This window comes from Leguminivora glycinivorella, chromosome 21 (genome assembly GCF_023078275.1).
Source record: "Leguminivora glycinivorella isolate SPB_JAAS2020 chromosome 21, LegGlyc_1.1, whole genome shotgun sequence".
Taxonomy (NCBI): domain Eukaryota; kingdom Metazoa; phylum Arthropoda; class Insecta; order Lepidoptera; family Tortricidae; genus Leguminivora; species Leguminivora glycinivorella.
In genome coordinates this window covers 16,336,076-16,347,953 of record NC_062991.1, presented here as the reverse complement: position 1 = coordinate 16,347,953, position 11,878 = coordinate 16,336,076, and the positions used below count along the sequence as shown (strand labels likewise).

Sequence of the window (11,878 nt, the reverse complement as noted above, 5' to 3'; positions counted from 1 at the left end):
GGCGCGTCTTGCTAGTTGCAGCGCCGTCTTCGCCTTGCGCGGCCGTCCGCCCCACCCCGCAAGAAAGCGCCGCGACGCTCAACTTTTCCACCAAGAAGTTAGTCGGCGTCCGACCGCGTCTCAAGGAGGTCCCGCTTCCGCGATTTCCCATTTCCCGCGCGAACTCAAACTTGACGCTTTTTCAGGTGCGAAGACCGCGCGCATGACTTTGTGACGATACGACCGAAACTGGAATTCATGTTGAAATACTTCAATGAAAACATTAGCCTAGCGCTCCAGGAGAGGTATAGGGACCTCCATGATTATCGGAAGACGGAAGTAGAGGAGGGGTCCCCGAGGGAGGCGAAAGTACCGAAAATAGCTGAAGAAGGGGACCAGGTCGGCGGCGAAGGCGCGTTCGAGGCGAGCGCCGCGCCGCCGTTCCCGCGCCTCCTGGAGCAGCCGAAAGACGAGGACAACTTCGTGGCGTCTTGGCTCCAGAACTCTTTTAAGATGACGGCGGCGGAGAACAGTGAAGCATCGGCAGGTGGAAGCGCTTTAGACCTGCGGGCGGCACCGCTGTCGCTGCACATTCCTGCGATCCAGCAGTCGGAGCAGCGGTTCAAGATGCAGGAGTTCTGGAGGGGCAGCCGGCCCGGCACGCCGGCCGCGGAGCCCGAGCTGCCGGGCCCGGCGCCCACGCCGCAGCCGCCCCCCACGCCCGACCACAAGATCATCACCGAGAAACTCGTCAATGAGATTCAGGTGAGTCGACTCTTTAGTTTTCTTGAGGAATTGCGGCAAGTATTGCAAGCTTTTGGGTTTGACAAGTTTTGCAGGATATGATGATTCGAATTCAGTCAGTTGTATTTTTGTTGTTGTATTATAAAAACATAATTTCAACTGAATTTTTTTTACATGTTTTCTAAATATCTTAACCTAAAATAAGATTTTTTTTTGGCGAAAAAGTGTTTTTTCAAAAGCTTGCAAACAAGTCGCTGTTAGTTTTTAGACAACAATAAAAATTTTCAGCCGCCTCAAAGTTTTTGACTAGGTTTTGCATAATTACTATCTAAGGTTCTTTGACATTAGTATTTAAAAATACGAGTTATTTAACGATTGTTATAAATTCAGTGATTCATCCCATTTAGGGTTTTTACAAAATATTAAGATTTTTTCGGTGAGAACAAGAACAGTGTTTTAAAGTGACTAGTTTTGTGCTAAAAAAATAAAAACAATAGAAAAAATTAAAAAATGTATGGTTACCGAAATATCTGTTTTAAAATGAAGTGCTGTAATTAATATATAAAATGAAATTAAAATATTTGAAATTTCAAGTTAGATTCAACTTCAAATGAAATCACTTGTATGCTACGTCGGCCGTCGGGGAATATTTAGAAGCGCGATAGTTTTTAATTATATTTCACCATTTTAACTAAAATAATTTTGAATTATTTATGACGAATTTTAAATTGTATTTATATTTCAAAAATCACTTCACTCTTTTACACTTTTAAAATAAAATTACCGAACGTATGTATTTTCGTCTAAAACGTGCCGTATGTTTCCCGTTTTAATTTTAAGCAAACACAAAGTTGTATTCAAATTTGACCCAGCGTCTACCCGCCGCAACCAAAGTTGGTCGACTGACCTCAAGATTGAGGTCTCGTACCCGTTCCAAATACAAACCCCTTCCTAAAAAACAACATATTGTAATACCTTTGTCAAGAAAGGGTTAAGAAACTTATTATTAAATCGTTTTTGTCCTTCTGCCGCATCCGGTTCCATAAAGGAACATGTAAATTACAATAATCCGTGATAATTCTATTATTTCCGATATTAGCTACTGATCAACATGTCTTCGGTTCATTTTTTACGGCGTCATATGGCCGACCAACCGATATTTTGATTATGGAATGTTTGCTCAACGTTTCCGCCGCTCGTCATTTTGTTTTTTTCTCCGCGCTGGCCGGTGAGAAAGCCATTTGAATAAACGAAGGAAAATTGCATTCGTTAACGTTCCGTTTACCAAATTTTAAAAATGGAAGGTGGAATTACTTTTTAAATTTGTTTTCGGCCTGATGTCTATTCCCACGACCGGATTAGGGGCTCATTGTGATTTCGTTTTTTAATTTTTTGCGTTTTGTTTCACGAAGGGGTGTTGACAGTTATTTGTTGCTGCGAATTTGTTCGAGTTTCAAGTTTTTTTGTTTTTAGAATATGAACCGGTTTTGATATCCTGTTCGTTTGAATGAGTTTTTTTCGTAAATTGAGATTTAACGGTTCGTCGCTTGGAAGTGGTTGCGCTTTTGTGGTTTCAGTTTTTTTTGGCGACGGTTAATTAAAATTTGATTTATTCATATTTTTGTAACGCGTCGTTGAGTTAAGAGGTTACAATCAAAATAATTCAATTGATGAATGGGAATCTGTTGTTTTTTATCACGGGAAGTAGATGTATTTGAACACGTGAAGCTTTGTTTATATCGTTAGGTAGGCTAACTGTCAAGCTAAAAGCGCATTCGTTTTAAACGTACACGTTAGTAGGTACCTAATAACCTGAAAAGGTAAAATAAAATTCAAATGAGTGGATTTAATTGTGTAGTCAATATTATATTTTGTGTAGTGCCATATGACGATAAAATAATAAAAAGTTCCTAATAGATAGGTAATATGTATAAACTAACCGTTATTGATATTGATAGTTTAGTAATTGACATCACATCATCGTTGAAAAATCATAGGTATTGATAGCACTATAGATATTATTAGTAGGTATTTAAACTTCACAATCGGTTTAAGATTCAATAAGTGTCAAAAAACTGCTAAAGCCAAACAAAATTTAATCAAAAACTGATGATGCCATCTCTCTTTTTCACGCCATCCTTCGCATACGTGCGAATGGGACAGCAGCAGCAATCGCCCTCGGCGGACTCCACTATGAGCGAGCGGTCGCTCGTGCCGTTTGCGCTGGTAAATTTACTGTCAAACCTCAATAACGTCGATGTAAATAACATTTTTAACATTACGTGTGGATTTGAGTTTTAAATTTCATTTTGCAAGTTTTAAATTTCATTTTGCAAGTTTTGCAATTTTGCAAGAGTATGTTTTTCTTTAAGTATGATGCGTGTTTGTTTAAATTTTAAACATTTGTGTCATTTATACTTTACGTTTTACATACCTTGTAATGTCCATTTTTTCGAGATTTTTAATTTAAATTTTATTTACACTTACATTTTAATCATAACGTTTAAATACATTCCGTTTTAACTAAATTTCATTTACGCTAAACTTTTAATTTGCATTTTTATTTAACCTGCGATTTATTTCCGTTTAATCGCATGTGAGTGTTGTGTTTGTTTCATTTGTGGGTAAGTTTTTACTAATTTTATTTATTTTTGCTTTGATATTGCTTTTTCGTTGCGTCGTTTTCATCAAACATGTAGATTTAACCTCCATAGTTTTACTTAGCAATTCATTCCATTTTATTATATTAATTAACCTATCAATATTAACTTCTTTTAATCCTTTGTATAAGTTATAAACAAATTACAAGTTCAAATTAGTAAACTCTTTTTTAATTTGATTATTTTCGACTATTAAAAATAGAACATTTATAAAATTTTATTTTTAATAATACTTTTGTATACAGTTTTGTTGTCGTAGACATTTTAAATTATATTTTACTTCTTATAGTTGTACAGTCGCCACCAGACATAATAGGTATATCGAAACGGTTAATGCGCTCAGAAATATTTGAACACGTCTAGGCGATAATATATTGTCTAGGCGATAACATATTTTTGCATATTTGACACACACAAAATAAAATCTTTGACCTCGGCTTTAATTTACGCTACAATCTATCTGACACACACAAAAAATAAAACTCCTGGCAAATAAGGGGTTGAAAGAAAACGAAATGCAATGTCTTTTAATTTGACTATTAACAAAAATACACAAATTTATTAAATTTCATTTTTAATAACACTTTTGTCTACTACAACATTCTTAAATTATATTTTATTTCACATTTTAGATTTTTACATATAATCGCTTAGAATCGCATAATCTGTGAACCTTACCCGTATACTAATAAGGTCCGTTTTGCAGCCGCAGCAGCAGTCGCCAACGGGCGACGCGCCACTGGGTGACAGGAGCATGTTACCCTTCGCTTTGGTAAATTTCCTGAATAACCTCAATATCGATGTAATTATTTTCTTTTTCACTTCACTATTAGCTTGCGGAAACTCATGATATTATTATATTAAACGATATTTTAAATTTCATTTTGAAAGTTTAAAATTTCATTTTGCAAAACGTTTACTACTATTTCGCGGAAATAAAAATACATAAATATACTCACGCCTGTCTCCCAGAGGGGTGGACAAAGATCACGGATTTCCATTTGCGATCCTGAGAAGACACTTTCGTTGCAGGCTTCAGTCACTTTCGTAGTTTCAAAAAAATATCCACACTAATATTATAAATGGGAAAGTGTGTGTCTGTTTGTTTGTCCGTCGTTTCACGGCAAAACGGAGATACGAATTGACGTGATTTTTAAGTGGAGGTAGTTGAAGGGATGGAAAGTGACTAAAGCTACTTTTTGTCTCTTTCTAACGCGAACGAAGCCGCGGGAAAAAACTAATTATGGTTATAAAGATAAAAAAACTCAATGCTACACGGCATTGTCTAACAGGATTTTTTTTGGCAAAACAACTTTATGGATCAAGAGTATCAAAACTTTAATATACCTACAAAAAGCTACCTAACCTACGTGGGCATTTCTATTTAAACTTGTACCATGACTCATTTGAGAAGTTGAAAATAAAATTGGCATTATTTGGTATTTTGTCATGTTATTCTGTTAGAAAATATATTCTAGTTTACGAAACACTGAAGAGAATCGCAATATTTTTAGGATAAACTAGTTAAAATGAATTTTTATTATGATGGGAGAGGTTTTTTGTGGTCCGTTTGGTTACAAATGTTTTTTAGTGTAGGAAATAAAAGACATACTTGAACCAAAGGTTTTAATGTTTAATAGATATAATTCGTATTAAACAAAGTAAAAACAATCATCATTTAATAATACTAATGAAACTTTTTTTATAAAACCGTATTTTAGGTGGTTTGGTTACGGCATGGTCCCAAACCGTACCTTATTTTTAGTTTTATTAAGTAACTACGGACATTATTGACATATAATGAATAACAATCAATAGAATTAACGAAACTTGTAATTATTAGCATTAAAACATAAGATTTATAGCTTATATACTTTAATTAAACAATAAAAAACACTTTTTTAACAAGGGGACAATTTCCAAATGGACACCTATGTAACTTAACGGACAAAGTAAGGACGAGATCACAATAAGCAAACATTTCACTCAAATGCTTGCTCAGTAAAAAAACACAGTACGTAGGTACTTGAAATATCAGAACTTATAATATCAATACTTATTAAAAATATATATCACTATTATAATGGCTTTTTATGAAATATACCTAATATCTAATCTCACTTTGGGTAGAGTTTAGTTCTACTAAACATCTGTGGTATCAAATGCGTATTAATCACAGTTAGAAATAATAATATTAAAATTAATATTTCTTATCAAAATGAATTTAAGTAATAGTATATTTTAGTTTTAACTCTCTTAGTAAGTAGAAAACACATTAAACGGAGTATTTTCTTAAGTAATGGGAAATATCTTCTATTTAGTAACAAAAATTATCTTATTATTATATAAGGTCATATTTTGTGTCCATGAGATCTGCAAACTAGTATGAATATTACCAAAAAATAAGCATGGACAAAGTCACGGCAAAAAACTAGCTATTCTCAATGTGCACGCAACTTTACCGTGTCAGTTTGGTTACATTTGACTGTCCGGCAATATGTTACGCTGCAAATTGTTTCCAAACGGACGTAACGATTTGTCTAGACCAGAATTAAATCGATTGAAAATAATACAAAACTAACAGCAATATTTAACTTATTTACTTGAGAAATAACTGTATGAGGCATTGATTCATTTAACATCAACAGTTCTTTACTTACCTAACAGTTTAGTTACGTAAAAATTAGAACAAAACGGACCAAACATAGTGGTAAACTTACCTGTCACATGCCAGCACTCCTTGTCGGTCGCGGTTTGGCTGTTTTATTAACCAAAGTGAAGTTAGACAAGGTTTGTCTATGGTCACAGGTTTGCCAGGATTAAAATAAACCTTAAATGTTGGTAAAAAATATTTTGCTACTTAGTTAAAACTGCGTAACCAAACGGACGATCTCGAAACTGGACATTTCGAGGGGACAACGTTTTTATCGAAATTATACCCTATTACTGTTGATTTTAAAGTTCTTTTTCGTCAAAAATACGTTTTCTACTACTTAAACTATGGTAGAAATGCATTACTTAATGTTACTATCATAGAAAAAAATTGTGTAAAAGTCCAACAAAACTTCGAATCGTGGAAGGGGACAGTACTACAGCCACATTTTACCATATTTTAAAACTTAATTGTAAGTATAAAAAATTGATTTATTATGCATTTTACTTGATAAATGATGCGTCTACTTAATATATTTCAATAAAAACCAACATTTACCCAGTTAAAACTTCAATCTTAAGAGTAAATCGCAAAAAATGTAAGGGGACATGCGAAAACTCGGGGGTACAACTTTAAATACTTAGAAATGCCCACCTACCTGCATATCTTTAAAGTATGGGTCAAGAAGATTTAGTAAAAACGTCACTTCTGTGGACAATACCTATTATAAAAGTTAACGACTCTGGTACATTCGTATCCCGTTTTTCGTATTTGAGTGTCAAGAACTAAAAAAATGTCCACTCTAAGACCAAATTAAATTATTTCATAGGAAATAACCCCCCGCCGCCGACCGCCGTGACCGGTTGGCCGAGTGGTTTGAGGCATCCGTGGCTATAACGGAGTACGCTGGTTCGAATCCAGCATCGGACACTTGGAGGCCTTGGTCATTTTTTCTTTGTATATGACATTTATTTCAGTTTATAAAAAAATGTCGTCTAAAAATTAGTACTAGATTTTCTTAACTTTTGTAATGTCCACAGGAGAGATATAACCAATTACCCATACATTAAAATCTGTTTGACCCGTATACATTATGGTTAAAATCTTATCTCTCAAAAGTGATCTCTTCAAAATCTGTGATCTAAAGAGAAATCTGTTTTCCACATAATCACTAGTAAAATGTACATAATTTACTAAAGTTATACTACGCATGTCGCAAAATATCGTGAGTTTCCGTCTAGCCTTCTATTGCATTCTATCATCTCATTCTTAACTAAATTAAAAATCTTCCTTTTGCATGCAATTTAACAATTAAAAAAATCATCAATTAAGACAATATTTCTAACATACAGTGCGTAAAGCTAATACGGGCAAACAGTGGTGAGTGACATGAGAAATGTAATTAGATAACTTTTATTTAAAATTTAAATATAAATTGTATCCACAAATATTTTAACCCGCAATGCAATGCAAACACAATCGCGTTAATTGTCCTTTGACATTTATCATCGACTATCTGTGATTTTGGAAACACCTGGGGCCCGTTTCTCGAAAGGTACAAGCCTTGTATTACAAGTGCGCGAACTGTCAAATCGTATGGGTTGTCATGGAAACACACTTGTAAATACATGGCTTGCACCTTTGGAGAAACGGGCCCCTGGTGTTTCCGATCTACTACAGTATGGGGATCTTCAAAAAAGGAGTGTACAAGTTTCTATTGGGTCGGCAACGCGCACGTGGCACCCCTTGAGTTGCAGGCATCCATAGGTTACGGTGACCACTTTCCATCATTATGTAACGGTAAAAAAAAACCTATTAATTAATGATAACACTAATGAATTACATGTTTGTTTTAACTCATCATCCGTATGAGGTTTACACACTGTATACCAACACTTGCTTTTTAACCTCTTGATCAGCTCTAAAATCTAATTTAACAAAATTGGCTCGTTCGATATCATATTCAATACTTACAAAATCCTAAAAAGTCTAAGTCTACTAAAACGCTTCTCCCAGCGCTACTACGCAAACTCACAGTCTTCTCACTTTGCAGCAACAGCGCTCGGGGCAGAGCATCAGCGAGCGAACCCTCGAGGAGTGCTGGTCGACGCTACAGCGAGTGAGTTGGCACCTCTTCCAATGCGTATTGTTATCTTCCAAGTAGGGGGCGCGGCGGTCGCTGTGTCACGTTCTAAATTCGAATTATGAATTGTGAAACTCTACGATGTTCCGATTTTGAATTATGGAACTCTAAATTTTGATACTTTTTCTTATTGACGGTTGATTGGTTTTCTTTCTGATAAAACAAAAATTTTTTTTATACTACTTTGCCTATTTGTAACAAATAAAAGTTATTTTGCCCTTTAGACGCTTAAGCAGTTTTGATACTCTTTCGGCCCGATTCGAACTATAATGTACATTATATTAAATCTTTAGTACGTTAAATATTTGATCTTGACATCGCATATGTATAATCATGTACATACATAAATACAATCACGCCTGTTTCCTATAAAGGGGTAGGCAGAGCACATGAAACTACTCAAGTTCCAGCACCACTCTTGGCAAACAAGGGGTTGCAAGCATACAAAAATTAATAATCATATCAGTGTCGAAATTAACGTTATTAATTGATTAAAATCAATATTATTAATATATATTGAAGTGACTCTTACTTAAATCTTAAAAGAATAGTTCGAATACGGCAGTTTACATCTAAATTTTGAATTAAAAAGTGTTCCTTGGGCGAAGGATTAATGTATAAGTAAAGTTTTTTAAAGAATTTGTAAAGAGAAGTTTTATATAACGAAACACAGCGGCCAAAGCGAAATCCCCTAAGGGTATTGGTCAAACCAATGACTCATTAGTTTTAAGGTGAGTTTTTAACTTTTACTTACACCCCATTTCTTACGTCAAGATGCAATCTCTCAGCGGGTGGCAAAGGAAACAGGCAACAGCCAGGAACTATAAAATATCTAGGCTCGATTGCACACTCATTAACATTTTCGCATAGAATCGATCTAGATAAAGCTACGATTAAGCGCTGGAGGCGTTAACAATTTATTCAAACTTTGTTTTTTTTTTTTTTTTTTTTTTTTTGAGGCACTGGCCATCTGCAGTCAAGGTGCTGTATGCCAGGAAGTGAGCACTTGTTCTGTTTGCGCGGTTAGGGTTGCGAGTAATAAATTCGGAAATCCGTTAAGTGTATTCATCAGATTGATATGTGTATCTGTATAAAGTTGGCACATTGATTGTAGTAAGTAAATGATACACCTCTTATCGTAATAACTAATAACAGAATAAGTAAGAACTTAAAAATAATGCTAAAATTGTAAATATCGCTTACACATTACGTTACAAACTTGATTAGTGTGAAAAGAAACCAATTTTTAATATCATACATTTTTGGTACCTACCTAAGTACAGAACAAAATGCAAATTGATTCATCATTTTTAAAAGAGCGTGACCTAAACTTGCATTATTATTTAAAAAATAATACAAATGTCAATTTATCCTAAAACACGTTTTTAATACACACTGATTTCTTTTATTTTCGCTACAGCATTCCTGAAAAACATGACAAAGCTCAACCAAAATACATTATCCCTGCGAAACGTTTTAAATCGAACACTCGTACATAAATAATACAATGTAAGTACGGATAGGCGGTCTTTTTAAATTTCTCCACGGTACTTGAAGTACGGTAAAAAAGTAACAAAAAAGCACAGGTGGTTGAAAAAAGGGATCTGCGATGTCGGGCAAAAAGTACTCGCGGCGCTTGATCTTACAGACAGGACAGGGACGCTGGAGTCGAATTTTTTTTTTTTCTAGACTACGAGTAGTATCAATGTTACGACTAATACTATTGATGAACACTCACACTCCTATGGTTCATTTACAAATTTGCAACACAGCCTCCGTGGAAATCCTTTAGGGCGTTGATGTGTTAAAATCTTTATACCTAAAACATTATTTAACATTCAATTCTGAACGCTACGCTATCTTCAATTTTATTACAAATTATAATAATATTTATGACTAACGGTTAAAATATGGCCAAAAATGCATATTTTTATCTAATAAAAATCACCTAGTTAACGAGAAAATATGTATGGACAGAAATTAAATTTCTTTGAAAATTTGATTTAGCTTTGATACTTTTATGTATTACGCTTACATTTAATATGGAAAAATGACGTGTTAATACTAAGTAATAGTCACTATTCCTTGTTTAATTATGTACTATGTAGAAAACAAAACAGTGTAGGTAATATTGCAGTATTTAAAATTCACTTAATCCCCCAAAAAATCTTAAACCAACGGCCACTCCATCCCACCCGACCCCAAAAGTACACGAAGCATGTTTCCGAAAAAAACACCTCAACATTTGCATGTCGATCGCAATGAATTTATAGTTATTGCCAGTAGATTTATTATAAGCGTCTTTCCGAAAAAAATCGAATATGACCGCGTCCCGAATCTGAAATTCAAATTTCGATTGTTTTTTCCGTTCGAAATTGAGACGATTTTGACATCCGTACCGACATGTGTTTTATATTTTTTTCCTTTTGGAGATTTTTAACTTTTTAACCTTTTTTATGGTATTGTAAATCAATTCGGAGTTCGTTTTTTGTCGTGTCGGCGTCTCTGTTGTGTGTATTGTTTAAAAACGTTGTTAATGATGTTCGGGATGTGATGGTTTATGCGAACGATCTATATTAAGTATCTGTTCTTTAAAATTATGTATGCGAATAACTTTATTTGTTTCAATACATGAGTACACCTTTAAGACTAAGATAAATTTTAATGAACAAAACACTAACAACTTTTACTTAAATTACAATGTTTTAAATTTAACACTGTACCTTATTTAAAGATAAAGACTTCGCATAATTTATGGAAACCAATAGAAGTATAAAAAGTATAGATTTTTTTAAACAATCAAATAACAGAAAGAAAGAAACAATTTCTAAACGCTAAAAGAATATCAAAACTCACCTATCATTTTAAAACAAAATTACAATAAAAAAGTTGCCAGCTTTAAAAACTTTTAAGCGAGCCAGAGACAACGAGATTGTTTTTTTAATAAAACTCGGACTAGGGGTGGTAATTTCAGAAAGTGTCCAAGAGGGTGGCATTTAAAAAAATTGGTGTAACGAGCGAAAGTTAATGGGTGTGGAAGGTTCGCGATTTTTAAAACGTTTCTGCTAAGTACTGGGAGTTTAAAAATGGAGTCACGTATAGTTAGAAACTTTGGGAACGCTATTAAAACTTAGAATTTTTAACAGGTATTTTGATGTTAATGATGATTACGAATATTACTTGTACAGGTAATTGATGTTGAAATGACATCAAATTGATTTGACTTTTCTAGTTTGTGTTTTGTTCAGATTTCACTTGAAAAACTATATAGTACAAGCTATTACCTATACCTATAGTTTGTTTGGAGGTGAATTAAAGCCTCAGTTTTGGTAACCCTCGACGCAAAAACGACGGGGTGTTATAAGTTTGACGTGTCTGTCTGTCTGTCTGTCCGTGTGTGTATGTGTGTCTGTCTGTGGCATCGTAGCTCCCGAACGGATGAACAGATTTAGAAATAGTTTTTTTTTCTGAAAGCTGAGTTAGTCGGGAGTGTTCCTAGCAATGTTTCACGAAAATCGGTCTAGCCATGGTAGCTATGCAATCTAGCCATGTGTCGCTGTCAAGGGTTTTTTCAAAATTTAATTTTGTTGGTATGTTAACATTAGAATTTTCGAAGGTATCGATAACCACATCAATTTTGTGTCTTTTCTAAATAGTTTAACATACTCCAAATACTTAATATAAAGATATATTATCCTA

The 11,878-nt window shown here is 34.2% G+C and overlaps 1 protein-coding gene across 1 annotated transcript in view; it reads left to right on the top strand.

The window, feature by feature from the left end:
* Window positions 1-385: 385 nt before the first annotated feature.
* Window positions 386-11,878, top strand: part of LOC125237525 (zinc finger protein 628-like) — a 75,367-nt gene continuing 63,874 nt past the window's right edge. The window contains 4 exon segments of the mRNA XM_048144648.1: window positions 386-744; window positions 2,887-2,949; window positions 4,090-4,155; window positions 8,090-8,155. Coding sequence (XP_048000605.1) covers window positions 493-744; window positions 2,887-2,949; window positions 4,090-4,155; window positions 8,090-8,155 — 447 coding nt within the window. The 5' untranslated portion in view covers window positions 386-492.